Source organism: Atractosteus spatula, chromosome 17 (assembly GCF_055471065.1).
Source record: "Atractosteus spatula isolate fAtrSpa1 chromosome 17, fAtrSpa1.hap1, whole genome shotgun sequence".
Taxonomy (NCBI): domain Eukaryota; kingdom Metazoa; phylum Chordata; class Actinopteri; order Semionotiformes; family Lepisosteidae; genus Atractosteus; species Atractosteus spatula.
In genome coordinates this window covers 4,416,902-4,444,213 of record NC_142722.1, presented here as the reverse complement: position 1 = coordinate 4,444,213, position 27,312 = coordinate 4,416,902, and the positions used below count along the sequence as shown (strand labels likewise).

At 59.9% G+C, this 27,312-nt stretch overlaps 1 protein-coding gene across 1 annotated transcript in view; it reads left to right on the top strand.

The window, feature by feature from the left end:
* The first annotated feature begins 2,190 nt into the window (after nucleotides 1-2,190).
* gcn1 (GCN1 activator of EIF2AK4) overlaps nucleotides 2,191-27,312 on the top strand; it is a 31,506-nt gene continuing 6,384 nt past the window's right edge. The window contains exons 1-42 of the mRNA XM_088935624.1: nucleotides 2,191-2,220; nucleotides 3,535-3,637; nucleotides 3,830-3,893; nucleotides 4,681-4,812; nucleotides 5,004-5,112; nucleotides 5,707-5,805; nucleotides 6,309-6,443; nucleotides 6,530-6,598; nucleotides 6,825-6,933; nucleotides 7,374-7,448; nucleotides 8,572-8,700; nucleotides 9,198-9,248; nucleotides 9,487-9,585; nucleotides 9,699-9,872; nucleotides 10,169-10,321; nucleotides 10,496-10,588; nucleotides 11,533-11,608; nucleotides 11,818-11,977; nucleotides 12,542-12,731; nucleotides 12,832-12,956; nucleotides 13,223-13,401; nucleotides 14,336-14,429; nucleotides 14,516-14,629; nucleotides 14,757-14,955; nucleotides 15,621-15,776; nucleotides 16,445-16,626; nucleotides 17,612-17,692; nucleotides 18,150-18,293; nucleotides 18,381-18,695; nucleotides 21,387-21,457; nucleotides 21,556-21,721; nucleotides 22,430-22,624; nucleotides 22,714-22,960; nucleotides 23,761-23,882; nucleotides 23,974-24,088; nucleotides 24,292-24,471; nucleotides 25,117-25,337; nucleotides 25,584-25,652; nucleotides 26,375-26,513; nucleotides 26,602-26,798; nucleotides 26,875-27,017; nucleotides 27,112-27,229. Coding sequence (XP_088791750.1) covers nucleotides 2,203-2,220; nucleotides 3,535-3,637; nucleotides 3,830-3,893; nucleotides 4,681-4,812; nucleotides 5,004-5,112; nucleotides 5,707-5,805; nucleotides 6,309-6,443; nucleotides 6,530-6,598; nucleotides 6,825-6,933; nucleotides 7,374-7,448; nucleotides 8,572-8,700; nucleotides 9,198-9,248; nucleotides 9,487-9,585; nucleotides 9,699-9,872; nucleotides 10,169-10,321; nucleotides 10,496-10,588; nucleotides 11,533-11,608; nucleotides 11,818-11,977; nucleotides 12,542-12,731; nucleotides 12,832-12,956; nucleotides 13,223-13,401; nucleotides 14,336-14,429; nucleotides 14,516-14,629; nucleotides 14,757-14,955; nucleotides 15,621-15,776; nucleotides 16,445-16,626; nucleotides 17,612-17,692; nucleotides 18,150-18,293; nucleotides 18,381-18,695; nucleotides 21,387-21,457; nucleotides 21,556-21,721; nucleotides 22,430-22,624; nucleotides 22,714-22,960; nucleotides 23,761-23,882; nucleotides 23,974-24,088; nucleotides 24,292-24,471; nucleotides 25,117-25,337; nucleotides 25,584-25,652; nucleotides 26,375-26,513; nucleotides 26,602-26,798; nucleotides 26,875-27,017; nucleotides 27,112-27,229 — 5,610 coding nt within the window. The 5' untranslated portion in view covers nucleotides 2,191-2,202. The remainder of the gene's footprint in view (nucleotides 2,221-3,534; nucleotides 3,638-3,829; nucleotides 3,894-4,680; nucleotides 4,813-5,003; nucleotides 5,113-5,706; nucleotides 5,806-6,308; nucleotides 6,444-6,529; nucleotides 6,599-6,824; nucleotides 6,934-7,373; nucleotides 7,449-8,571; nucleotides 8,701-9,197; nucleotides 9,249-9,486; nucleotides 9,586-9,698; nucleotides 9,873-10,168; nucleotides 10,322-10,495; nucleotides 10,589-11,532; nucleotides 11,609-11,817; nucleotides 11,978-12,541; nucleotides 12,732-12,831; nucleotides 12,957-13,222; nucleotides 13,402-14,335; nucleotides 14,430-14,515; nucleotides 14,630-14,756; nucleotides 14,956-15,620; nucleotides 15,777-16,444; nucleotides 16,627-17,611; nucleotides 17,693-18,149; nucleotides 18,294-18,380; nucleotides 18,696-21,386; nucleotides 21,458-21,555; nucleotides 21,722-22,429; nucleotides 22,625-22,713; nucleotides 22,961-23,760; nucleotides 23,883-23,973; nucleotides 24,089-24,291; nucleotides 24,472-25,116; nucleotides 25,338-25,583; nucleotides 25,653-26,374; nucleotides 26,514-26,601; nucleotides 26,799-26,874; nucleotides 27,018-27,111; nucleotides 27,230-27,312) is intronic.

Below are 27,312 nucleotides of genomic sequence, written 5' to 3'. Positions count from 1 at the left end.
ATAAAAAAACCAGGGATGATCTTCCCAAGAGCCAGTTACCTACTAGTATGTGGACTGGGGGAGGAAACCCATATGAACATGGGGACCATACAAGCTCCATGCAGATGGCACCCCAATTCTGGAACTGAATGCAGGGCCCCTGCAGTGCTAACTCTGCTGGGCTGCCCTGACCACTGGGAGTCACTGGGGTAGATGAACACTGGTTAAAGAGGTGTGGAGGGGCAGCAGGACGCACTGTGGAGAGAAACTGCCTGTTTTCTAGCTTCACTGTGCGAAGATCCTGATGTGTGCCCTCTGTCACTGTTCCTGGAGACTTCAATCCAAAATGGAGTGTTTTCTCTGGAGAAGCAGATAATCAATAGAAACCTGTTCTTGTTCTTCTGTCCAGGCGTGCGCGAGAGTGTGATGGACACGTCAATGTCAAATTCAATAGTCCTATTTATAATGCAATAAGAAAAGGAACAGTAGTAGTGGTAATATTTTACAAAGTGAAAAGCTTGTTAAGAGGGTTGCTGTAGCCTTTATCTACATTTATTGAAAAGTTTGATTTAGTTAAAATCTCAAGGGGGGGTCTGAGGCACATAATTGAGGTTGAAGGGGTTGAGCTGGGAACCCCTGTGGTAGTGAGACAGAGCTGCTAACTGTCCGGCAATCCCTACATTCACAATAGGGCTTACAGGGCATGAACCATCCTGTGCAGCAGAGTTTCTCGAGTGGAAACCAGGTTATAGTGGGTTTTGGTGTTCTGAGAGAAAGCTCTTGTCTGGTGTGAAGAATTAGGAGAATTGATATTATTATTAGGTCCTCACCATTTCTCAGCACCGACAAGCAGAACCATCTAAATCAGGGGTGCGCAGCTGCTGTGCTGATTTGCATATATAAATTCACAGCAGACGTGAGCAACTGTTTGGCCTTACAGCTTTGTTAGCAATGCATAACCTGGAAAGGAGTCTCTAGCCCGGTTTTACTGGTAAGAGTCGGTTATATAAGCCCATATGCCCAGGAGGAAGAGGGTCCAACCTACTCCGGTCTGCATCCAATGGAGTGGCATGGAGATAACTGACTCATACAGGTACCTGGGAGTGCACATCGATGATAGACTGGAATGGACTAAGAACATCGAGGCCATCTACAAGAAGGGTCAGAGCCGACCTACTTCTTGAGGAGGCTCAGGTCCTTCAATGTGTGTAGTAAGATGCTACACATGTTCTATCAGTCGGTGGTAGCGAGTGCCATTTTCTACACGGTGGTGTTCTGGGGCTCTGGGATTGGAGCAGGGGATGCTAACAGGCTGAACAAGCTCATCCGAAGAGCAAGCTCTGTCATTGGGTCTGATCTAGACACCCTGGAGGTAGTGCCTGAGAAGAGAATGGTGTCCAAACTAGAGGCCATCATGGACAACGTCTCCCATCCCCTCTATGACATGCTTGTGGAAATGAAGAGCACGTTCCGCAATAGGCTGATCCACCCACGGTGCGACAGGGAGCGCTACAGGAGGTCATTCTGGCCTTCTGTCACAAGACTGTACAACTCATCCACTGTGTGCCTGGGCAGGGGCAACACTGACCTGTTTTTGGACTAAACATAAAACTCTCTGCTAACATCCGTTTTCTTTTCCTGTTTACAATTGTTTTTCTGTGCAATATATTTATAATGTGCAATACAATGTTTTGTGTACTGTACTTTCGGGTCTGTTTTTGTACCTTCTGTACTGTGAGCACATCTGTATACTCCGTTTTTTAACTTTTTACTGCACTTCTCACTGACTGTACTGACTGTATTGTACTGTTGTATTATTGTTTCATTTCGTTAAACTCTGCTGTGTTGACTGTGCCAGGCTGCTGTTGCACTGCAATTTCCCTCACGGGGTCAATAAAGTATCCTTCTATTCCTACTTCCTCTACACACACCACAGCGCGGTGTGTTAATAAAGACTCTCTCTCTTCTACTGGGACACTTACCGACAGCGGACAAACCTGAATAAGATAAAACAACAGGTTGAAAATATAATATAGAGGAGTAAAATACTGTCAATGCAAAAGAAAATAAGGCCAGTTTACATTTGTAACATGGCAGGAGAAGGCAAGTTGGCCCACATCCCATCAGAAACAGCGAGCACGATTAATAAGTCCACGTGGGGGGACAGCGCGATAACCCGGAAGTGGTTGCTTGCCAATTCCTTCCTGGATCGAGACCGGCAAGATGGCGGCGGACACGCAGGTTTGAGTGTGTTTGAATTGTACAAAATGTGTTTTTACAGTGTCGGTGTTTCGGCTGCGCTTGGTTCTGATCGGGTCGTGCAGTCGTGTTCCGCAACAGAGCCGGACTAGCCGGAACGAGCGATGCTCTATATCGGAGGAGAGGGCGACGGAGAGAGACGAGACCGGTCCGCAGGCGGTGGTACTGCTCATAGCACGGGAGTGACTAACCGCTACCTCCCAACATTTTAAATCTGCAAAGGGAGAAGCATACCGTGGGAGACCTTCCTGGTCGAAGTTTGCACTCTGATGCGCCAACTCCAGAGCCGATGTTTTATGTATATACTGGATATTATTGACCGTCGATTGTCTTTCTCCTCGGCGTGATCAGTAATGAATCACAGAAGTCCGTTAATGGACAAAAAAGTGCGAACCCACTTTCAGAAATGCTGACAGACACCGACTCGGCAGAGCTCTCCGAACCGGCCTATCTGATGGTGCCGGACGGAAGTGAAGGCTCTGTGTTCCCCGCTCGGAGCTTTTCGTTAAAACCCGTAGAAACACTTTTTAAAGGAATCCACTTAAACAGAAGGCATCCACAGCCACGCGTAGATTTTAGCTAGGGACCGAGATCCACAGATGGCCACGGTCGGACTGACAGACACCAGATGTTAATATGTTAACTGGTTTTAGACTTGCATTACGTCTGCTACAGGCACCTAAACCAGCGCCCCGGCGATTTTAAGTTTCGCCTTTTGTTGTTTACAAATGGGTTTTTTTTTATCGTCAAGGCAAAACAGCACTGCGCTCGCATGCGCCCTCGGTCAGACCGCCCGGAGACGATACTGCGGGTCTCTGCCCGTGAAGTGCGCAGTGCTGTCTCTGTCAGGGCGTCCGCCCGCTCTGACTGGACCGCCACGGCGCCCAGGCGTGGAGGGGCCTGCAGGGGGCAGTCCTGTGTTGATAACTGTCTCTCTGATGTCACAGTATCCAGGTTGCTGAGTGTCCTGTAGGGGGCAGCGTAGTCCTGTGCTGTTAAGTGTCTCTCTGATGGCACAGCCCCCAGGTTGCTGACTGTCCTGTAGGGGGCGTTGTGGTGCTGTTAACTGTCTCTCTGATGACACAGTGCCCAGGTTGCTGACTGTCCCGTAGGGGGCGTTGTGGTGCTGTTAACTGTCTCTCTGATGGCACAGCGCCCAGGTTGCTGACTGTCCCGTAGGGGGCAGCGCAGTGCTGTGCTGTTAACTTGTCTCTCTGTTGGCACAGCACCCAGGTTACTGAGTGTCCTGTAGGGGGCAGTGCAGTGTTAACACTCTCTCGCTCCCATGGTGCCCAGGTTGCGGAGACCTTGAAGAAGTTTGCAGTGAAGGTGACGACGGCCAGCGTGAGAGAGAGGAGAGAGATTCTGGGAGAGCTGGAGCAATGCATGATGGGGAAAGGTGAGGCCGTACTGCGTGCACATCAGCAGCTTTCGAATGAACCGATTACCTGAGCTAAATCGCTCCCCGTGTCTGCTTGATGTTTAATCATTATATACGTGATGCATGTCAGTGGCAGTAAATTGCAGTGCCCTCCGCTGCCCCTTGTGTGCTGGCAGCAGGACGGTCATGACGGCCTCTCTCTCCCCCCAGAGCTCCCGGAGCCGGCGGTGAAGGGGCTGTGCCGACTCTTCTGTCTGACTCTTCACCGCTACAGGTCAGCAGAGCTACGGCCCTCCCCTGGGCTGTGGACTGAGCCCTGTCCTTCTCCCTCTCCAGACAGCCGCATGGCCTCCTCTTTCTTTATAAACTTTGTTTTTCCCTTTCTGACTCTTTGTCCACTGTCTGTTCCTGCAGTTTTAATAGTGTCTTTTCCCCTCTGTCCCTCTTTCTGCTCCTGCAGTATAATCCTGTCCCTCTGTCCTGTCTGCTCCTGCAGTATAATCCTGTCCCTCTGTCTGCTCCTGCAGTATAATCCTGTCCCTCTGTCTGCTCCTGCAGTATAATCCTGTCCCTCTGTCTGCTCCTGTAGTATAATCCTGTCCCTCTGTCCTGTCTGCTCCTGCAGTTTAATCCTGTCCCTCTGTCCTCTTTCTGCTCCTGCAGTTAAATCCTGTCCCTCTGTCTGCTCCTGCAGTATAATCCTGTCCCTCTGTCCTCTGTCTGCTCCTGCAGTATAATCCTGTCCCTCTGTCCTCCGTCTGCTCCTGCAGTATAACCCTGTCCCTCTGTCCTCCGTCTGCTCCTGCAGTTTAACCCTGTCCCTCTGTCCTCTGTCTGCTCCTGCAGTTTAACCCTGTCCCTCTGTCCTCTGTCTGCTCCTGCAGTATAATCCTGTCCCTCTGTCCTCTGTCTGCTCCTGCAGTATAATCCTGTCCCTCTGTCCTCTGTCTGCTCCTGCAGTTTAACCCTGTCCCTCTGTCTGCTCCTGCAGTTTAACCCTGTCCCTCTGTCTGTTCCTGCAGTTTAACCCTGTCTCTCTCCCGCCTCTGTCCTCTGTGCAGGGACGCGACGTCCTGCAGGGCTCTGCACTGTGCGATCCGGCGGCTGGCAGAGTCTCAGCCCAGCGCCACGGCAGCCAACCTCCTGCACAGCCTGCAGACCTGCGGCGTGATCAGCAAGACGGGCACGCCCAGGTGAGCCCCCGCTGGTGCCGGTGTTGACTGGGCTGTGAGGCAGGCAGGCCCCTGCCCAGCTCCATGGCCTGGCGGTTCCCTCACCGGCTAGGCCTGCTGATCGCTGGCCGTGACTATAGCTGGCTGGGCTGGGTTATCAGTGACGTCCCCAGCCCCGGCCTCACACCCTCTCTCCCCCCCCCGCCCTGCAGCAAGAGCTCGGCCCCAGCGGCCTCGCTGGCCCTGTCCTGGACCTGCCTGCTGGTGCGCGCCGTCTTCCCCTCCCCCGACAGCCGAGAGGGCCCCACCTGGAAGAAGCTGGTGAGTGTCTGGCACAGCCGGATGGGTCAGACTCCTCATGCGCAGCACGCTGAGCTGTTCCGGGTTTTACTGGCAGTAGAGAAGGCGCAGGGATAAATCGGACTGCGTGTGAAAGAATCAAGTAGTTCTGCAAGACCACAGCAGAAAGAAGTGCATCTTTCTGAGAACTGAGGTCAGAGGAGCTGGAGAATTACTGAATGTGTGTATTTTCTCCTTATATACTCTGGGAAATGTGCCTTTACTTACACTTAAGATGCTAAAATGTGTTGTAAAACGTCTAGGTTTGGAGGAGATTATTCTGGGTAGTGATCTTTCCAATTAGTCAAGACAATTAAGATGTCCCTGAAACAAATGCAGCACATAAAAGCTACGATTCTCCATGTTGCCTTGTCCTGAGTGTCTTTTTCCTAGTAGCTCTCAGCAGGTTGTGCGCTTGTGAGCACGTTTCCTGGGCTTTCTTGAGGAAGAGCTGGATTAAGGCCAGGATTAGTAACTAGTGCTGTCTGAAACGCCTGGTGTTTTCTGCCCATGAGCCGGCACAGGCAGGGAGCCGTGCTCATCGCTGGGCTGTGCTGACGGCTCTGTCTTTGCCAGGTGGAGGTGCAGAGTCTGCTGCTGTCCGAGGTGCTGGGAGGAGCACGCAGGAACACTGTCGCGTCGGCCCTGAAGAGCCTGCATCTGCTGTGGGCACAGGTGAGGGGGCGGGGCCCGTTGGAGAGGGGTGGGGCCCGGGGGGGTGGACCCATTGGAGAGGGGTGGGGCCTGGGGGCTAGACCTATTGGAGAGGGGTGGGGCCTGGGGGCTAGACCTATTGGAGAGGGGTGGGGCCTGGGGGCTAGACCTATTGGAGAGGGGTGGGGCCTGGGGGGCTAGACCTATTGGAGAGGGGTGGGGCCTGGGGGGCTAGACCTGAGGCTGTAGGAGAGGGGTGGGGCCTGTGGGGTGAGAGGGGTGGGATCTGGTGTTTGGTTTCTGGGCACAGTAGTTTAGCGGAGCAAGTATCACACTAAAGGTAAGCATTTTATCTTCAAGTAAACCTATTTCATTGTGGAGCGTAGTCTGTCATCATCCACAGTCTTGAAACGGGCAGCTTCAGCAGCTGGGACCTCTGAGGAGAGCAGAGCTGGGGCTCCCCACATCGCTCGGGCCACACTGTCCGTCTGTGCTCTCAACGTCGCTGGTCGTTCTTTCTCCAGAACCCGGGCCTGGCAGATCAGTACCTGTCCACCTTGCTGAGTCTGGACCAGAACCAGAGCTCCCTGGGCCTGCTGGGGGTGTGTGTGGACTTCTGCTCCACCCAGAGAGACATGGCCACTGTGGACAAGCACAAGGTCAGAGTGACACATACAGTAAGTCTGTGCAGCAAGTTGGGATGGGTTCTGGGTCCTGCTGCTAACCTGTCTTGTCCCCTCTCCAGAGCGGCCTGCTGGACCTTTACGTGAAGACGGTCCTGATGAGCAAGTCCAAGCCTCAGAACCACATCCTGGTGAGCGCATCCTGAAGCGGGTCGAATTGGGTTCGGTCTCAGCTGGGGGAGGGGGCGGGGTGTGAGCCAGAACCGAGATGACCAGGTTGTGTCGTGCACAGTGTCAGGGGTTTGGTTCGCCGCTGGGGAGTCGGCCAGGAGAAGGGGGGGGTCAGAGGCGTGACAGAACCTGAAAGCTCGGGGCGAAGCCGCTAACCGGAGGGTGCTGTCGCCCTGTCGCCCGCAGGAGAGGTGCGCCCCCGTGCTTCGCCACGTCAGCCACGCCGAGTTCAAGGAGCTGCTGCTGCCTGCCCTGCAGAAGTCCCTCCTGCGCAGCCCAGAGAACGCCATGGAGAGTGAGTTGCGGGCGGGGTCGGGGGTCAGGGGTCGAGGGTGAGGGGTCGCACTCCTGCTGCTAGCGGCCCGAGCAGAGCAGTGAACACAGGACCCGACACTTCGGACCCTGTCTGCGTTTTCGTTCCGGGGCTCAGGGTCCAGCAGCCTGGGCTGCTCCAGCTGTGGGGGTGGAGGGGATTTCTCGGGCGAGTTGACTTTCTCTACTTGGCAAGGAGGTTCAATTAACAATAAGTCTGCTGTATCTGGATAAGTGTGCAGTTTACTGTTTAGCAAGAAGTAGGCTAGTCTTAATAAGGTAGTAGTTCAGGTGGGTAGCTGCGTCAGCATGCGTAGGCTGCAAAGGAACAAGTAATAGGTTTATTCCATTATTAGACCTTATTAGTCTTAATAAGGTAGTCTCTGCTCTGTGTAACCAGGGTGATCTTCTCTTTCCGAACAGCGATTTCCAGCCTGCTGTCCTCTGTGACCCTTGACCTCAGCCAGTATGCCATGGACATCGGTAAAGGCCTGGCCAGTAAGTCCACCGACCGACCGGCCGATCTCTCGTTGTCTGTTTCACGGACCAGGCCAACAGCGTCATTTGCGTAAAACGTCAGCTCCTTCTGCCAGTTTGAGTGCCAGGGCTGGATGTCTCACTCTTGCTGTGCTCCTGAGGGGCAGGGCTGAGCTGTCTCACTCTTGCTGTGCTCCTGAGGCTGGGGGCTGAGCTGTCTCACTCTTGCTGTGCTCCTGAGGCTGGGGGCTGAGCTGTCTCACTCTTGCTGTGCTCCTGAGGGGCAGGGCTGAGCTGTCTCACTCTTGCTGTGCTCCTGAGGCTGGGGGCTGAGCTGTCTCACTCTTGCTGTGCTCCTGGAGGCAGAGCTGGGGGCTGAGCTGTCTCACTCTTGCTGTGCTCCTGGAGGCAGAGCTGGGGGCTGAGCTGTCTCACTCTTGCTGTGCTCCTGAGGGGCAGGGCTGAGCTGTCTCACTCTTGCTGTGCTCCTGAGGCTGGGGGCTGAGCTGTCTCACTCTTGCTGTGCTCCTGAGGCTGGGGGCTGAGCTGTCTCACTCTTGCTGTGCTCCTGAGGCTGGGGGCTGAGCTGTCTCACTCTTGCTGTGCTCCTGAGGGCAGGGCTGAGCTGTCTCACTCTTGCTGTGCTCCTGGAGGCAGAGCTGGGGGCTGAGCTGTCTCACTCTTGCTGTGCTCCTGAGGGGCAGGGCTGAGCTGTCTCACTCTTGCTGTGCTCCTGAGGCTGGGGGCTGAGCTGTCTCACTCTTGCTGTGCTCCTGAGGCTGGGGGCTGAGCTGTCTCACTCTTGCTGTGCTCCTGAGGGCAGGGCTGAGCTGTCTCACTCTTGCTGTGCTCCTGGAGGCAGAGCTGGGGGCTGAGCTGTCTCACTTTTGCTGTGTTCCTGAGGGCAGGGCTGAGCTATCTCACTCTTGCTGTGCTCCTGAGGCTGGGGGCTGAGCTGTCTCACTCTTGCTGTGCTCCTGAGGGCAGGGCTGAGCTGTCTCACTCTTGCTGTGCTCCTGAGGCTGGGGGCTGAGCTATCTCACTCTTGCTGTGCTCCTGAGGGTGGGGCTGAGCTGTCTCACTCTTGCTGTGCTCCTGGAGGCAGAGCTGGGGGCTGAGCTGTCTCACTCTTGCTGTGTTGCAGGCCAGCTGAAGGCCAATAACCCAGCCCTGATGGGGCAGGCGGTGGTGGCGCTGCGGAACCTGGCCCAGCAGTGCAGCGACCCATCCGCCGTGCAGGACCTGCTGACCCAGCTCTTCAGCATCTTGGGAGGTGGGTGGTGCCCGCGCGCGAGCTCACACCGCGGTAACGCTTCCCTGGAGTCCAGGGGGACTCTGACAGCTGCGTATGGCGCCGGTCGCGTCCCAGGAAACTGGGCCCGAGGGCTGGAGGCATAACCTTCCCTTCCGCTCTGCGCTCCGAAGCTCCCGATACAAAGCAGGAGGAGCGCTTTGTTAGTCCCAGCGCTGTACTGAACTGGGGCTGGGCTGGGTGCTGTTAATTCTGTTAATTCTGGCCAGTTTTAATTCTCGTACGGTGGATTCTGGTTAGATCAGGGCTGTTCAGTCCTAATCCTGCAGAGCTGGTGTGTCTGCAGGTATTCTAGTTCTCTCCATCACACCCGCTGAAAGAGGCTGCTCGCTTGTTCCAGTCGAGCCAGTAACAGGCGAATTGAAGAGCTGAGCTGCAGTGAAACCTGGAGGCGCACCAGTCCTGAGGACCAGGAGTCGCGCATCGGCACGTGCTCATGGCTCGCTGTTCTCTTGCAGGGTCGGAGGGCAAGCTGACGGTGGTGGCGCAGAAGATCAGCGTCCTGTCAGGTACCCCTCTGCAGCCCGCCTGCTTAACCAGCACCTCTCTTTCCCATCACCCCTGTGTGGCCGGGGGCGTTGGCGCCCCTCTCGGGATTGGGGTGCAGCCCTGCGTGCGCGCTCCTGTGCCTGTCGCCGCGGGTGTGCATCCGCTTCGGCGCGGAGTGGGGCACGCCGGTTGGGGTTCTGGGGGCGGGGGTTTGCCGATTCCTGGGTCTCTGAGCGCGTGTCCGCCCTCTCCCTGCAGGCATCGGCAGTCTCAGTCACCACGCCGCCTCGGGCGGCTCCGGCCAGGCCCTCAGCACCAGAGTGGTGGAGCTCTTCATCCCCTTCCTGCAGCAGGAAGGTAGGAGACGCCATGGCGGTCCGTCCGGCCCTTATATACCCCCCCCCGCCATTGTCCTCCAGGCTCCGCAGCCGGCAGCAGGAGTAGCTCTGACACCCCGTCCCTCTCCCCAGTGCACGAGGGCACCCTGGTCCACGCGGTGGGCGTGCTGTCGCAGTGGGCAGGCCGCCTCAGCGTGGAGGTGCCGGCGGCGCTGCTGGCCTGGCTGAAGAAGGCCTTCACCCTGAAGACCAGCACCTCGCCCGTCCGCCACGCCTACCTGCAGGGCATGCTGGGAGCCTTCAAAGGTCAGTGTCCGGCGCGCGGAGGGGCCGTGGGGCCGGGCAGGGGGTCCGATTTCAAGTCTCTTTCTGTAGCGAAGAGGAGACTCGTTAAAATACATAATTAAAATAAAGATGCGCTACAGTCTTCCCAAGAAGAAAAGACTCGTTAAATTATACCATTAAAATAAAGAGGCGCTACAGTCTTCCCAGGAGGAGAAGACTCGTTAAAATACGTTGTTAGCGTTAAGAGGCGCTGCAGGCCTTCGCCGGGGCCTTTGGCAGCTGGAGCAGAAGGCTGACCTGCCTGTCCGTCTGCCCAGGAGACACGCTGCCCCAGGCCGTGGAGCTGCTGCCCCTGCTGACCCAGACGGTGGAGAAGGCCGCCGCCCAGCCTACCCAGCAGGCCCTGCTCTGCGAGGGCGTGGCGGCCGCGGTCCTGCTGAGCCGCCTCTGCCTGGTGGACACGCTGACGGGTGAGGACACGCCCCTCCTCCTCCGTCCTGCGCCGCTTTTCTGCTGTCCCGTTGCAGACGTGCTCCTTAACCGTGGCGGTCCGCCTGTTCGTTAGCGCGGCTGTGACTCGGGGTGCTGGACGGTGCCGTCTGATCTGACCTCTGTCTCTCTTGTCGGTCCGGGGCGCGGTCCAGAGGGGAGGCTGGCGGGGTTCTGGCCGCTGGTGCTGGACGAGAAGCAGCAGCTGTTCACGGCGGAGAAGTTCCTGTCCCAGGCCCCGGAGGAGGGTGAGCCCCCGACTGTGCCAGGCGCTCTCTCCGTGTGACAGTCTGAGCCTCCGTGTGTGACAGGGTTTAACACACCTTGACGCGGATGCAAATTTGCTCTCATTCTGGGGACCCTGGGTTCAAGCCCCTTCCCTGTGGAGACATTTGTGTGTAACTCTCTCTCTCTTCCCCCCCAGCTCTGTGCACTGTGCTCCAGCTGTGTGTGACTCTCTCTCTCCCCCACAGCTCTGTGCACTGTGCTCCAGCTGTGTGTGACTCTCTCTCTCCCCCCCAGCTCTGTGCACTGTGCTCCAGCTGTGTGTGACTCTCTCTCTCTCTCTCCCCCCCAGCTCTGTGCACTGTGCTCCAGCTGTGTGTGACTCTCTCTCTCTCTCCCCCCCAGCTCTGTGCACTGTGCTCCAGCTGTGTGTGACTCTCTCTCTCTCTCCCCCCCAGCTCTGTGCACTGTGCTCCAGCTGTGTGACTCTCACTCTCCCCCCCACAGCTCTGTGCACTGTGCTCCAGCTGTGTGTGACTCTCCCTCTCCCCCCCAGCTCTGTGCACTGTGCTCCAGCTTTGTGACTCTCTCTCTCTCTCTCCCCCCCCCCACAGCTCTGTGCACTGTGCTCCAGCTGTGTGCGACTCTCCCTCTCCCCCCCCAGCTCTGTGCACTGTGCTCCAGCTGTGTGTGACTCTCTCTCTCCCCCACAGCTCTGTGCACTGTGCTCCAGCTGTGTGTGACTCTCTCTTTCTCCCCCCCACAGCTCTGTGCACTGTGCTCCAGCTGTGTGTGACTCTCTCTCTCTCCCCCCCACAGCTCTGTGCACTGTGCTCCAGCTGTATGTAACTCTCTCCCCCACAGCTCTGTGCACTGTGCTCCAGCTGTGTGTGACTCTCCCTCTCCCCCACAGCTCTGTGCACTGTGCTCCAGCTGTGTGTGACTCTCTCTCTCTTCCCCTCCACAGCTCTGTGCACTGTGCTCCAGCTGTGTGAACGACTTTTCCTGGATCATCCCCACCGGCTCACCGACCACAGAGCGCAGTGAGTCTCTCTCTCTCCCTCAGTCTCTGCTGCCCTCAAAACCTTCTCATCACTCCACTTCCTTCTGTCCCTGCGCCAGTCTCACCCCTCCCTCTCCCTCTCTCTCTCTGCGCCAGTCTCACCCTCTCCCTCTCTCTCTCTGCGCCAGTCTCACCCTCTCCCTCTCTCTCTCTGTGCCAGTCTCACCCCTCTCCCTCCCTCTCTGGCAGGATGTACCACCGTGCCCTGGTGTCCGTGATGATGTCGCGGGGCTGGCGTGTGCGCAGGCAGGCGCAGCAGACCGTGCGCAGGCTGCTGGGCTCTCTGGGGGGCGCGCAGCTCGCCCACGGCCTGCTGGGAGAGCTGAAGGCGGTGCTCAGCTCGCACAAGGTGAGAGAGGCACCAGGCCGAGCGCCGGGGGGTCCTGTGGCCTGCGGTGAGCCTGCAGGTCTGACCGGGGCTCCAGTAGGCGTGCCCTCCCCCGAGGGGCACTGTGGCAGAGCTGAGAGGGACTGAAAGTCAACTAAGAAACAACAGGCCGTTCAGCCCACCCAGCCTGTTCGGCAGTTAGTGGCTAATTCATCCCAGGATCTAATCCTGGTGCCCCAACTTTCGGAGAAGCCAGGGTATCAGCTCCAACCACGTGGATGGATAGCTTGTTCCACCCTCCCGCACCCCTTTGGGTAAAGAAATACCTCTCAATCTCGGCTTTAACCGCATTTCCACCTGTGGCCTCTAGGATGCGTTCCGATCTTTCATTTTGCTCGACCCCCATGCTGGAGCGTGAGAACAGGTTCAGCCAAGAGCAGAGCAGTCAGCAGCTGCTTGATCGGAGGAGGATGGCGACAGACTGAGAGAGAGCGAAGGGGTGGGGGTGTTGGGATGTCGAACAGGACCAGAGGAGTGGAATAAAGTGGGATGGCGGAGGTCACAAGTTGCTCCTCCTCCCTGTAGGTTTTGCCCCCGGAGGCCCTGGTGACGGAGGCGGGGGAGCTGTCCGAGCTCGGCCGCACCTACACTCCCCCGCGCGTCCTGAAGGAGGCGCTGTGCGTCATCACGGCCGTGCCGGGGTTGGAGGCGGACCCCGCGGAGGCCGAGAACCTGGCGGCGGAGGTCATCGTGGTGGCGCACCACCCCTCCATCGGTGAGTGTCCGTCCCCCCCCCCCTCGGCTCAGCTCGGCTCCTGGGCCCCCCGCGGCCTGGCCCCGTCCTGACGCGCGCCTCCTCTCCCGCCCCTCTCCAGAGGCCGCGCAGCGGGACCTCTGGCCGGCCGTCCTGTCCCGGATGAAGATCAGCGCCGCCGAGTTTGTGGACAGCCACGTGGACGAGATCCTCCCGCGCATTCTGGATCGGGACATCTCCGACCAGGTCAGGACCGCCGGCGCCTCTGACCGCCACCATTCCCATTCCGTCCGGATCCGCGGTCCGGTTTTCACCGGGTCATTGTGACTTCTCTTCCCGAGCCCGTTTCCCAGTCAGGATTCGGTCTGCCGACAGTCTCCGTGGGGATATCGGATCCTCGGACCCAATTCGCGTTTCTTTGCCCACGTCCAGTCCCGGTCCGGTGTCCGACCCGATCCGATCCCCGAGATCCGGGCGTGTTTGCGAACTGTCCGCTCTGCGTGTCCCGGCAGGCGGCGCTGAACGCGGCGGGCTCCCTCTCGGCGCTGTCCCCGGGCCAGCTGCTCCCGCGCGTGGTCGGGCGGATCCTGGCGGGGCTGGAGACGCCGGCGCTGCTGCATGTGACGCGGGAGGAGTACGCCATCATGCAGACGCCCGAGGGGGAGCTGTACGACAAGAGCATCATCCAGAGGTAGACCGCCGCGTCGGCATCGAGGTCCTGACTGCGTCCCCCAGCTGTCCGGCTGCTGACCGCAGTGTTGTGGCTGTTACTGTGCTTCCTTGGCTGTCCAGCTGCTGACCGCAGTGTTGTGGTCGTTACTGTGCTTCCTTGGCTGTCTGACTGCTGACCAGAGGGTAGTGGTCATTACTGTGTTCCCCCAGCTGTCCGGCTGCTGACCGCAGTGTTGTGGCTGTTACTGTGCTTCCTTGGCTGTCCAGCTGCTGACCGCAGTGTTGTGGTCGTTACTGTGTTCCCCCAGCTGTCCGGCTGCTGACCGCAGTGTTGTGGTCGTTACTGTGTTCCCCCAGCTGTCCGGCTGCTGACCGCAGTGTTGTGGCTGTTACTGTGCTTCCTTGGCTTTCTGACTGCTGACCAGAGGGTTGTGGTCATTACTGTGTTCCCCCAGCTGTCCGGCTGCTGACCGCAGTGTTGTGGCTGTTACTGTGCTTCCTTGGCTGTCCAGCTGCTGACCGCAGTGTTGTGGTCGTTACTGTGCTTCCTTGGCTGTCCAGCTGCTGACCGCAGTGTTGTGGCTGTTACTGTGTTCCCCCAGCTGTCCATCTGCTGACCGCAGTGTTGTGGCTGTTACTGTGCTTCCTTGGCTGTCTGACTGCTGACCAGAGGGTTGTGATCGTTACTGTGTGCCCCCAGCTGTCCAGCTGCTGGCCAGAGTGTTGCTGGCCGCAGTGTTGTGGTCATTACTGTGTGCCCCCAGCTGTCCAGCTGCTGACTGCAGTGTTGTGGCTGTTACTGTGTTCCCTTGGTTGTCCAGCTGATGACCAGAGGGTTGTGGTCATCACCGTGTGCCCCCAGCTGTCCAGCTGCTGGCCACAGTGGTGGTGGTGTTGGTGCGTTCCCTTGGCTGTCCAGCTGCTGACTGGCCCGATCTGTGCCCTCTCCGCAGTGCCCAGCAGGACAGCGCCAAGAAGGGTAACCTGAAGCGGGAGAACAAGGCCTACTCCTTCAAGGAGCAGATCATCGAGCTGGAGCTGAAGGAGGTGAGGGCCGTCCCTCCCGTCCCTCCCGTCCCTCCCGTCCCTCCGCGCGGCCATGGCGGCTCTGACCCCCACCTGTCTGTCCGCAGGAGATGAAGAGGAAGAAGGGCATCAAGGAGGAGGTGCAGCTCAGCAGCAAGCAGAAGGAGATGGTGCAGGCGCAGCTGGAGAAGGAAGCCTCTGTCCGCCGGAGGCTGCAGCAGGTGGGCTCCCCCTCTCGCCCCCCACCGTTAACTGTGGGGAGCAGCGGGTTGGGTTTGAAAGGTGCGTGTTGTCCAGCACTGGACAGTCCATCCTTGCAACCTCTCCCCGTCTCTCTCTGCGTCTCAGCTGGACCGGGAGCTGCAGTACTCACTTGGCCTGCTGGGGGCGCTGGTGAGCAGGAAGCCCCCCGGCCTGTGTCAGCAGCTGCCCGCTGTGCTGCACCAGGTCCTCCCTCTGCTGCCCTCCCCGCTGGCCGCACCGCACCTCCGAGGGCCCTTCCTGGAGCTGGGGCAGGTCCTGCTGCCGGCCGAGCTGCGCGGCCTGGGTAAGACTCTGCCCCCCTCTGCAGACATTTACAATAAAGACACATCATAGGACAATTATATATTCAAACATATGGAGCATTACTGAGAGACAAGCTTACTGTTCCTCAGGCTGTGACAGGAGATTACATACTGGGCTGCCAGTTCAACTGAGTTCCCTCCTCCCTCTCCCAGTAGGATTGGGACCCGTTGTGATTCTGGCAGGTGTGGGAACTCTGGGACTAGATTTCTGAGTTTAGGGAAGAATGTTTCTCTAATCCCAGAGTATCTGTCACAGTGCAGTAGGAAGTGCACCTCTGTCTCTATTTCTCCCCGCTGGCAGTGGGAGCACAGCCTGTCCTCTCTGGGCAGCCAGGTCTGCCTGTGTCCAGATTCTGTGTCCAGGCTGTGGTCACTGAGCCTGTCCTCTCTAGGCACCCAGGTCTGCCTGTGTCCATATTCTATGGCCAGGCTGTGGTCACTGAGCCTGTCCTCTCTGGGCAGCCAGGTCTGCCTGTGTCGCCCAGTTTCTATGGCTAGGCTGTGGTCACTGAGCCTGTACTTCGTCGGGGTCTGTTTCTGTTTGCTGTCACTTTGTTGGTCAAATATTCGGCCAGCGTGTGTTGTCTCTCTCCCAGCGTCTCCCCTGCCTCTCTAACCCGTGCTTCGTCTCTCGGTCGGCCGGCAGGCCTGCTGGTGGGACACGTCACCCTGCGGCTGCTGAAGCCGGCGTGCCAGCTGGACGAGGCGTGGGGCCAGGAGGAGTTGGGCGCCGCCACCCGCCGCGCTGTGGAGCTGCTGCACGCCCACACCGTGCCTCACCGCGAGGGCAGGCCCGAGCACGGTGAGGACCGCCGCCGCCCCCCCGGGCGCAGGCACAGTAATAATAATAATTGCTTACACTTATATAGCTCTTTTCTGGACACTCCACTCAAAGCGCTTTACAGGTAATGGGGATCCCCTCCACCCCCACCAGTGTGCAGCCCCACCTGGGTGATGTGCCAGTCCACTCCCCACACACCAGCTCTCAGTGGGGAGGAGAGCAGAGTGATGGAGCCAGTTCAGAGATGGGGATTATTAGGAGGCCATGACTGGTAAAGGCCAGGGGGAAATTTGGCCAGGACACTGGGGTAACACCCCTACTCTTTTCGAGAAACACCCTGGGATTTTTAATGACCACAGAGAGTCAGGACCTCGGTTTTACGTCTCATCCGAAGGACGGCGCCCGTTTACACTATAGTGTCCCTGTCACTATACTGGGGCATTAGAACCCACACAGACCGCAGGGTGAGCGCCCCCTGCTGGCCCCACTAACACCTCTTCCAGCTGCAGCCTTAGCTTTCCCAGGAGTCTCCCCTCCAGGTACTGGCCAGGCTCACCCTGCTGAGCTTCAGTGGGGCTGCCAGCTGGGAGCTGCAGGGTGATACGGCTGCTGGCAAGTAGGCTTTGAAGTTGCGCGGCTGCTGCCGTGGCGGAGCTGTAACGCCGTGTTCTTGTGCTCGCGCCACGCAGGCGTCCAGCCGCTCTCCGCCCCGGCCTTCTCCTTCTGCTTCCCGTTCCTGCGCGCCGTGCTGACGGACACGCCCAACGACGGTGAGGAGGCGGAGGCTCTGCTGGTGCAGGCGCTGCAGGTCATCAACGAGCACGCCCAGCTGCGCTCCGCCGGCGCCGCCCCCGAGCTGCTGATGGACGAGGTAGCCACGGCGCCGCCCGCAGCGTCTCGCTGCTTCGATCCTTCGGGGTTAAGATCACATTGTTGGCCATATACAATTTGTCTTTTCGCAGACCCCAGCTGGCTCTCCATGAGACACACAGACAGGGAGAGAAGCTGGGGGTCAGAGTGCAGGGGCAGTCATTTATACAGCACCCCTGGAGCAGTTGGGGTGAAGGGCCTTGCTCAGGGGCCCAACGGAGTGGGATTCCTCTGCCGGCCACGGGATTTGAACCAGCAACCTCCCAGCCACAGGCACAGATCCTTAGCCACGCCACACCACACTGCACTGTTAGAAAGAATCGGCACCAATGAGCGCATTTCAAAACCACAGTGACGGTAACATGCACGCAGTAATATGTAAAACCCCCCAATTGACATCACAAAGCAGTTGACATCTCCAGGTCTGCGCGGCACCATGTTCTGTGATTCGGCTCGTTGATGTCGCGTTTGGCATGCCATCACATATCCAGGCCAGCTTCTGCAGGTGCGCTATTGAGAGCATCCTGGCTGGCTGCATCCTGCCTGGTATGGGAGCTGCTCCGCCTGGGATCGCAAAGTCCAGCAGAGGGTGGTGCAGTCAGCGCAGCTCACTACCGGCTGTGAGCTACCAGACGTCCAGGATGTCTACTCCGCTAGATGTCTGAAGAAGGCCAGGTCCATTCTCAAGGACCCCAGTCATCCCAGTCACAAACTGTTTTCTCTCCTACCACCCGGTAAAGTCTTTCACCTGCGTCAAGACCAGGGGTTTGCAACGACATGGCGACTCACAGTACTTTCACAAAGTTCACGGTTTTGTGTTTCATTCAGTTTGTCAAGTTCAGCGATACCGTCAATCGGTTTATTTTGTCATGGATATTTACTGCCCGCTCTGAGAAATGGGGACTGCGGTTCCCCGTCACCCCGGCCCGCGCTGTCTCTCAGGGCGCGTCTTGACAAGCTGCTGTCCTGTCCCCCCTGTTGCACAGAGCGGGCCGGAGCTCCTGCCCCGCGTCAGCATGCTGCTGCTCCTCACCAGGCTGATTGGGACAGGCGCCCCCCGGCTGCAGGTACGGATCGAGCACCCCAGCGCCCCGGCGCGGTCTGCACGGCTGTCTCCCCGTCTCCCTCTCTCTCTCTCCCTGAGTGCGTGCCCCGAGTCTCCCCGTCTCCCTCTCTCTCTCCCTGAGTGTGCGCCCCGAGTCTCCCCATCTTCCTCTTTCTGCCTGAGTGTGCACCCTGAGTCTCCCCATCTCTCTCTCTCTCTCTCCCTGAGTGTGCGCCCCGAGTCTCCCCATCTCCCTCTCTCTCTCCCTGAGTGTGCACCCCGAGTCTCCCCATCTCCCTCTCTCTCTCCCTGAGTGTGCACCCCGAGTCTCCCCATCTCCCTCTCTCTCTCCCTGAGTGTGCGCCCCGAGTCTCCCCATCTCTCTCTCTCTCCCTGAGTGTGCGCCCCGAGTCTCCCCATCTTCCTCTTTCTGCCTGAGTGTGTGCGCCCTGAGTCTGATGCGTGCCGTGTGCCCGCAGGTGCTGGCGTCGCGGTGCCTGACAGCTGTGTGCGCCAGCGCGGGCGGGGGGCGTGGCTGCGCAGTGGCGGAGCAGGAGGAGATCGATGTGCTGCTGCAGGCGCTGCTGTCGCCCTGCTTTGCCGTGAGGGACGCCGCGCTCAGGGTGAGACCCGCCGCCACCCCTCCCCCCCCTGGTTCTGCTGTAGCGCCTGCTGCGCCCTCTGACCCCCCGCCCTCCCCTCGCCCCCAGGGCCTGCTGGAGATGGAGCTGGTCCTGCCCACCGACGGCGCGGAGGCCGGCGGGCTGCGGCTGCTGCAGAGGCTGTGGGTGGCGCGCTTCGACGTGGAGGAGGAGGGCCGGGCGCTCGCCGGCCAGCTGTGGCAGTCCCTGTGCCTGGAGCTGGTGCCGGGCCTGTGCCCGCTGCTGATCGGGGACGTGACGCACGCCGAGGGCGCCGTGCGCGCCGCGGGGGCGGAGGCCCTGTCCAGCGCGGTGTGCCAGTACCGCGAGCAGGCGCCGCAGGTCATGGCGCGGCTCGTCGACCTGTACCAGGAGAAGCTCTACGTGAGTCCGCTGCCTGCAGCGCCGCACACGGGGGGGCAGGTCGCCGGTCACCCTGTCCGGCTGTCAGGGGTATGCGTGCGCGCTTCTGTCGGGAAGAGGCCGGGAGGCTCTTCCGTGATTCCAAGCTTGTGTTGTGTAGTAGTTGTTTAGTTTTTGAAGGTACCAGAGTTGCTGAATCGAGTGTATTGTCCCCAGCAGGGGGCAGTGTTTCCAATGGAGCCTGCACAGTGGTACACCCACAAAAGGCAGTTATATACCTGCAGGGGGCAGTGTGTTTCCAGCAGGGGTTAGTGGTGCACCAGCAGGGGGCAGTCTGTTTCCAGCAGGATGCGCCAGCAGGGGGCAGTCTGTTTCCAGCAGGATGCACAAGCAGGGGGCAGTGTGTTTCCAGTAGAAGGCAGTGGTGCACCAGCAGGGGGCAGTGTGTTTCCAGTGGAATGCAGTGGTACATCTACAGAAGGCACTTATATACCAGCAGGGGGCAGTGTGTTTCCAGCAGGATGCGCCAGCAGGGGGCAGTGTGTTTCCAGAAGGGGTTAGTGGCGCACCAGCAGGGGGCAGTGTGTTTCCAGAAGGGGTTAGTGGTGCACCAGCAGGGGGCAGTGTGTTTCCAGAAGGGGTTAGTGGCACAGTGATGCACCAGCAGGGGCAGTGTGTTTCCAGAAGGGGTAAGTGATGCACCAGCAGGGGCAGTGTGTTTCCAGAAGGGGTTAGTGGCACACCAGCAGGGGCAGTGTGTTTCCAGAAGGGGTTAGTGGTGCACCAGCAGGGGGCAGTGTGTTTCCAGAAGGGGTTAGTGATGCACCAGCAGGGGGCAGTGTGTTTCCAGAAGGGGTTAGTGGCACACCAGCAGGGGCAGTGTGTTTCCAGAAGGGGTTAGTGGCGCAGTGATGCACCAGCAGGGGCAGTGTGTTTCCAGAAGGGGTTAGTGATGGACCAGCAGGGGGCAGTGTGTTTCCAGAAGGGGTTAGTGGCGGACCAGCAGGGGGCAGTGTGTTTCCAGAAGGGGTTAGTGGCGCACCAGCAGGGGGCAGTGTGTTTCCAGAAGGGGTTAGTGGCGCACCAGCAGGGGCAGTGTGTTTCCAGAAGGGGTTAGTGGCGCAGTGATGCACCAGCAGGGGCAGTGTGTTTCCAGAAGGGGTAAGTGATGCACCAGCAGGGGCAGTGTGTTTCCAGAAGGGGTTAGTGATGCACCAGCAGGGGGCAGTGTGTTTCCAGAAGGGGTTAGTGGCACACCAGCAGGGGCAGTGTGTTTCCAGAAGGGGTTAGTGTTGCACCAGCAGGGGCAGTGTGTTTCCAGAAGGGGTTAGTGGTGCACCAGCAGGGGCAGTGTGTTTCCAGAAGGGGTAAGTGATGCACCAGCAGGGGCAGTGTGTTTCCAGAAGGGGTTAGTGTTGCACCAGCAGGGGCAGTGTGTTTCCAGAAGGGGTTAGTGGTGCACCAGCAGGGGCAGTGTGTTTCCAGAAGGGGTTAGTGGCCCAGTGATGCACCAGCAGGGGCAGTGTGTTTCCAGAAGGGGTTAGTGATGCACCAGCAGGGGCAGTGTGTTTCCAGAAGTGGTTAGTGGCGCACCAGCAGGGGCAGTGTGTTTCCAGAAGGGGTTAGTGGCGCAGTGATGCACCAGCAGGGGCAGTGTGTTTCCAGAAGGGGTAAGTGATGCACCAGCAGGGGCAGTGTGTTTCCAGAAGGGGTTAGTGTTGCACCAGCAGGGGGCAGTGTGTTTCCAGAAGGGGTAAGTGATGCACCAGCAGGGGCAGTGTGTTTCCAGAAGGGGTTAGTGTTGCACCAGCAGGGGCAGTGTGTTTCCAGAAGGGGTTAGTGGTGCACCAGCAGGGGCAGTGTGTTTCCAGAAGGGGTAAGTGATGCACCAGCAGGGGCAGTGTGTTTCCAGAAGGGGTTAGTGTTGCACCAGCAGGGGCAGTGTGTTTCCAGAAGGGGTTAGTGGTGCACCAGCAGGGGCAGTGTGTTTCCAGAAGGGGTTAGTGGCCCAGTGATGCACCAGCAGGGGCAGTGTGTTTCCAGAAGGGGTTAGTGTTGCACCAGCAGGGGCAGTGTGTTTCCAGAAGGGGTTAGTGGCGCACCAGCAGGGGCAGTGTGTTTCCAGAAGGGGTTAGTGGCGCAGTGATGCACCAGCAGGGGCAGTGTGTTTCCAGAAGGGGTAAGTGATGCACCAGCAGGGGCAGTGTGTTTCCAGAAGGGGTTAGTGTTGCACCAGCAGGGGCAGTGTGTTTCCAGAAGGGGTTAGTGGTGCACCAGCAGGGGCAGTGTGTTTCCAGAAGGGGTTAGTGGCCCAGTGATGCACCAGCAGGGGCAGTGTGTTTCCAGAAGGGGTTAGTGTTGCACCAGCAGGGGCAGTGTGTTTCCAGAAGTGGTTAGTGGTGCAGTGATGCACCAGCAGGGGCAGTGTGTTTCCAGAAGGGGTTAGTGATGCACCAGCAGGGGCAGTGTGTTTCCAGAAGTGGTTAGTGGCGCAGTGATGCACCAGCAGGGGCAGTGTGTTTCCAGAAGGGGTTAGTGATGCACCAGCAGGGGCAGTGTGTTTCCAGAAGGGGTTAGTGATGCACCAGCAGGGGCAGTGTGTTTCCAGAAGGGGTTAGTGGTGCACCAGCAGGGGCAGTGTGTTTCCAGAAGGGGTTAGTGGCGCAGTGATGCACCAGCAGGGGCAGTGTTATCTGTGTTTTTCTCCTGCAGAGACCTCCCCCTGTGCTGGATGCCCTGGGCCGTGTCATCTCCGAGGCTCCGCCTGACCAGTGGGAGGCCAGGTGAGGACCAGCCAGGTGTAATTCGGGAGGGAAGACCCCACCCCCCACGCCCTCCACTCCGTGGCCCTCACACGCCTTCCCTTCCCCTCTCTCCGCAGGTGTGGCATAGCCCTGGCCCTGAACAAGCTCTCCCAGTACCTGGACAGCTCCCAGGTCACCCCTCTTTTCCTCTTCTTCGTCCCGGACGCCCTGAATGACCGGCACCCCGAAGTGCGCCGCAGCATGCTGGACGCCGCGCTCTCCGCCCTCAACACGCACGGCAAGGTACTGCGCTGGCCACTGCGGCTCTCTGGGAGAACCGGGAAGGGTTGTGGAGAAGAAGAATTCCTCACACTTCTATAGCTCTTTTCTGGACACTCCACTCAGAGCGCTTCATGGGTAATGGGGATCCCCTCCACCCCCACCAGTGTGCAGCCCCACCTGGATGATGCGCCAGTCCGCTCCCCACACTCCAGCTCTCAGTGGGGAGGAGAGCAGAGTGATGAAGCCAGTTCAGAGATGGGGATTATTAGGAGGCCATGATTGGTAAAGGCCAGGGGGAAATTTGGACAGGACACCAGGGTAACACCCCTACTCTTTTCAAGAAACACCCTGGGATTTTTAATGACCACAGAGAGTCAGGACCTCGGTTTTATGTCCCATCCGAAGGACGGCGCCTGTTTACAGTGTAGTGTCCTCGCCACTATACTGGGGCATTAGGACCCACACAGACCGCAGGGTGAGCGCCCCCTGCTGGCCCCACTAACACCTCTTCCAGCAGCAACCTTAGCTTTCCCAGGAGTCTCCCCTCCAGATACTGTCCAGGCTCACCCTGCTGAGCTTCTGTGGGCTGTCGGTGGTGAGCTGCAGGGCGATATGGTTGCTGGCAAGAGCCGCCTCACTCACTTGATCACGCCCGTCCCACTGCTTCCTGCGGGCTTCCAGGGAAGTGGAGGTGTGACCGCTCTCTGACGGCCCGGTGCTCTCCTGCAGGACAACGTCAGCTCCCTGCTGCCCGTGTTCGAGGAGTTCCTGAAGAGCGCGCCGCAGGACGCCAGCTACGACGCCGTGCGGCAGAGCGTGGTCATCCTCATGGGCTCTCTGGCCAAGCATCTGGACAAGAGCGACCCCAAGGTCAAGCCCATCGTGGCCAAGCTGGTCGCCGCGCTGTCCACCCCCTCGCAGCAGGTAGGCCTTCTCCTCGGCTCTCCTGCCTCCCCCTGTCCCCCTGTCCCGGGCTTGAGCGACATGCCTCTCTCTGTCCCCCCGTCTCGCAGGTCCAGGAGTCGGTGGCCAGCTGCCTGCCCCCGCTGGTGCCGGCCATCAAGGAGGACGCGGGCGGGATGGTGCACAAGCTGCTGCAGCTGCTGCTGGAGAGCGACAAGTACGCGGAGAGGAAGGGGGCGGCGTACGGTCTGGCCGGGCTGGTCAAGGGGCTGGGCATCCTGTCGCTCAAGCAGCAGGACATCATGACCACGCTGACTGACGCCATCCAGGACAAGAAGAACTTCCGCCGCAGAGAGGGTCAGTGTGTGCGCCGCTGTGCCTGTGTGTGCGGGCCCCTGTCTGTGTGTGTTCACCTGCTGCTTGGCTTGCCCTGCCTGTTGTAGTGGAGCACCTGTCTGCCACTCGGCACTCCTGTCTGCGGCTCGCACTGCCTGTCGTAGTGGAGCACCTGTCTGCCACTCGGCGCTCCTGTCTGCGGTTCGCCCTGCCTGTCGTAGTGGAGCACCTGTCTGCCACTCGCCCTGCCTGCCGCTCGGCGCTCCCGCCTGCGGCTCGCCCTGCCTGCCGCTCGGCGCTCCCTGCCTGCGGCGCTCCCTGCCTGCGGCGCTCCCTGCCTGCGGCTCGCCCTGCCTGCCGCTCGGCGCTCCCGCCTGCGGCTCGCCCTGCCTGCCGCTCGGCGCTCCCGCCTGCGGCTCGCCCTGCCTGCCGCTCGGCGCTCCCGCCTGCGGCTCGCCCTGCCTGCCGCTCGGCGCTCCCTGCCTGCGGCGCTCCCTGCCTGCGGCTCGCCCTGCCTGCGGCTCGCCCTGCCTGCCGCTCGGCGCTCCCGCCTGCGGCTCGCCCTGCCTGCCGCTCGGCGCTCCCGCCTGCGGCTCGCCCTGCCTGCCGCTCGGCGCTCCCTGCCTGCGGCGCTCCCTGCCTGCGGCGCTCCCTGCCTGCGGCTCGCCCTGCCTGCCGCTCGGCGCTCCCGCCTGCGGCTCGCCCTGCCTGCCGCTCGGCGCTCCCGCCTGCGGCTCGCCCTGCCTGCCGCTCGGCGCTCCCGCCTGCGGCTCGCTCTGTTCGGATTGTGCAGCGTGTGACTGTGCCTCTTGCTGCCCCAGGTTCCCTGTTTGCGTTTGAGATGCTGTGCAACATGCTGGGGAAGCTGTTCGAGCCCTACGTCGTCCACGTCCTGCCCCACCTGCTGCTGTGCTTTGGGGACGGCAACCAGTACGTCCGTGAGGTCAGTGACCCCCCCCCCCCCCCACCCTCCGTGCCCCTCTGTGCACGTGGCCTGGCGGAGAGATTGACCTGGGTGTCTCCCCCTCTCGCAGGCGGCAGACGACTGTGCCAAGGCAGTGATGAGGAACCTCAGTGCCCACGGGGTGAAGCTGGTGCTGCCCTCCCTGCTGGTGGCCCTGGAGGAGGAGTCCTGGCGGACCAAGGCAGGTGAGTGTCCGTGCGTGTCCGTGCGTGTCCGTGCGTGTCCGTGCGTGTCCGTGCGTGTCCGTGCGTGTGCGTGCGTGTGCGTGCGCGTGCGGGCATTGCTTTGCGGTGCGTGTTTGTGTGGGTGGGAGTCGCATACATCAGCTGGAGCATAGAGACAGGGGGGAAAAACCTTTTTCACTCACCTTCTCCCTCTCCTGCGCCAGGCTCTGTGGAGCTGCTGGGCGCCATGGCCTACTGCGCCCCCAAGCAGCTGTCCTCCTGTCTGCCCAGCATCGTGCCCAAGCTGACGGAGGTCCTGACCGACTCGCACGTCAAGGTCCAGAAGGCCGGCCAGCAGGCTCTGCGCCAGATCGGCTCTGTCATCCGGAACCCCGAGATCCTGGGTGAGGGGCCGCCGGCCGCACGGCCCACTGACCATCCCGGGAGCCGCAGGGGGTCTCAGCTGCATGATTCCTGGGGCTCCTGTTACTCAGCCCCGGGGTTTTCGGGGTTCAGTTCGCTAACTCCGCCATGTACCTTAAAGAAGCTCATCCGCTAGTGACAACACAGCCAAGCGCTGCCCCTGAAACCATAGTGCATTGTAGCTAATGCAGTAAACGACTGCGTTAATGCTTCTTTCATTAAGTAATTAAATAATCTCAGGGTTTATAAATGAAAGCAGTAAGAACAAGAGGCCATCTGGCCCCTTCAGTAGTTAGTAGTGCATTACTTTGAGGATCTCTTGCAGCCATTTGTAGAAAGAAATCAGGTTATTGGCTCCAGGAACATGGCTGGGCAGCCTGTTCTCCACTCCCCCCACCCTTTGTGTAAAAGGAGTCTCCTGTTCTCTTGACCAGCGAGCCTAGAGGGATTCAGTTCCCTCGGCCTGGCTGATGACGGAATGGAAGTCGCTGAGCAGCCATGGGTGGGCCGAGAGGGCGAGGAGTGCGATCTGTTTGTGATTGACACGCCCGATGTCTCGGCTCACCGGTTAACGAGAGGCTTCCGGCCGGTTTGTTTCTGCCTGTCCCCCCCCCCCCCTCCCCCAGCGATCACGCCCATCCTGCTGGATGCCCTGACCGACCCCTCGCGCAAGACGCACGTGTGCCTGCAGACGCTGCTGGACACCAAGTTCGTGCACTTCATCGATGCGCCCTCGCTGGCGCTCATCATGCCCATCGTGCAGCGCGCCTTCCAGGACCGCTCCACCGACACGCGCAAGATGGCGGCGCAGATCATCGGCAACATGTACTCCCTCACCGACCAGAAGGTGGGTGGCCTGCTGGGAGCTGGGGGCCCGGGCCGCTGCCGGCAATGCCAGTGGGCCGTGGAGCTGGGTTTTGGAGCCCAGCGACGCGCGGTGTTTTAAACACAGAACTCTTCTGGGGATCTTCTGAGCCAGTATCCTCCTGGTGTCGGCCTCTACCCACCAGCCTACAGCACCCAGGGGACCCCGGCGTGGACCGGAAAGCAGCGCAGGGGTAGTCTGACTGTGCGCCTCTGTACTGTCTTGCAGGATCTCTCTCCATATCTGCCCAGCGTCATTCCAGGGCTCAAGGCCTCGCTGCTCGACCCTGTGCCTGAGGTCAGTGTGCTGGATGGTGCCGAGCTGCTCCTGTGTTTGCGTGTAATTCAGTATTGTGTGTTCTGACTAGCGTCAGGGCCCTGCCCTGTGTGTGTGTCCTGTGTCCAGTGTAGCGTCAGGGCCCTGCCCTGTGTGTGTGTCCTGTGTCCAGTGTGGCGTCAGGGCCCTGCCCTGTGTGTGTGTCCAGTGTCCAGTGTGGCGTCAGGGCCCTGCCCTGTGTGTGTCCAGTGTCCAGTGTGGTGTCAGGGCTGTACCCTGTGTGTGTGTCCAGTGTAGCATCAGGGCCCTGCCCTGTGTGTGTCCAGTGTCCAGTGTAGCGCCAGGGCCGTGCCTTCTGTGTGTATATCCAGTGTCCAGTGTAGCATCAGGGCCCTGCCCTGTGTGTGTCCAGTGTCCAGTGTAGCGCCAGGGCCGTGCCTTCTGTGTGTGTATCCAGTGTCCAGTGTAGCATCAGGGCCCTGCCCTGTGTGTGTGTCCAGTGTAGCGCCAGGGCCGTGCCTTCTGTGTGTGTGTCCAGTGTCCAGTGTAGCGCCAGGGCCGTGCCTTCTGTGTGTGTGTCCAGTGTCCAGTGTAGCGCCAGGGCCGTGCCTTCTGTGTGTGTATCCAGTGTCCAGTGTAGCATCAAGGCCCTGCCCTGTGTGTGTGTGTCCAGTGTGGCGTCAGGGCCGTGCCCTTCTGTGTGTGTGTCCAGCATAGCCCAGAGTCATGCTGTCTCCCCCCAGGTGCGGACTGTGTCTGCCAAGGCCCTGGGTGCCATGGTGAAGGGCATGGGCGAATCCTGTTTTGAGGACCTGCTGCCCTGGCTGATGGAGACACTGGCGTCCGAGCAGAGCTCTGTTGACCGCTCAGGCGCTGCCCAAGGTGACCACCCTCCCCATTCTCCGCACTCACTCCTCCTTGTCCCTCCCCGCCACTCCGTGCCCCTGTGTTGACCGCTCTGTCCTCTCAGGCCTGGCGGAGGTGATGGCCGGCCTGGGAGTGGAGAAGCTGGACAAGTTGATGCCAGACGTTGTCCAGACAGCCAGTAAGGTGGACATCGCGTCGCACGTGCGGGACGGCTACATCATGATGTTCATCTACCTGCCACTCACCTTCGGGGAGAAATTCACGCCGTACGTGGGACCCATCATCCCCTGCATCCTGAAGGTACCGTCCCCTCCTGCTGCTCCCTCCTCCTCCTCCTCTTCCTCTCCGTTAACGGCTGCCGCTCTTCCTGCCCCAGGCCCTGGCGGATGAGAACGAGTACGTGCGCGACACGGCTCTGCGCGCGGGGCAGCGGATCATCAGCCAGTACGCGGAGACGGCGATCGCCCTGCTGCTGCCCGAGCTGGAGCAGGGCCTGTTCGACGACATGTGGAGGATCAGGTACCGCCCGCGCCCCGCGCTGTCCCGGAGCCGCGCCAGCCTCGCGCCCGCGCCCGACACGGCCGTGACGCCATGCCCTCTCCCTCGGTCGCAGGTTCAGCTCGGTGCAGCTGCTCGGCGACCTGCTGTTCCACATCTCGGGGGTGACCGGCAAGATGACCACGGAAACTGCCTCCGAGGATGACAACTTCGGCACCGCGCAGTCCAACAAGGTGCCCGATACGAGGATACCGGTGCCGGGATAACCCCCCCCGCCGTGCCCCCGTTTCTCGTCGGGCATCAGAGCGTGATTGTT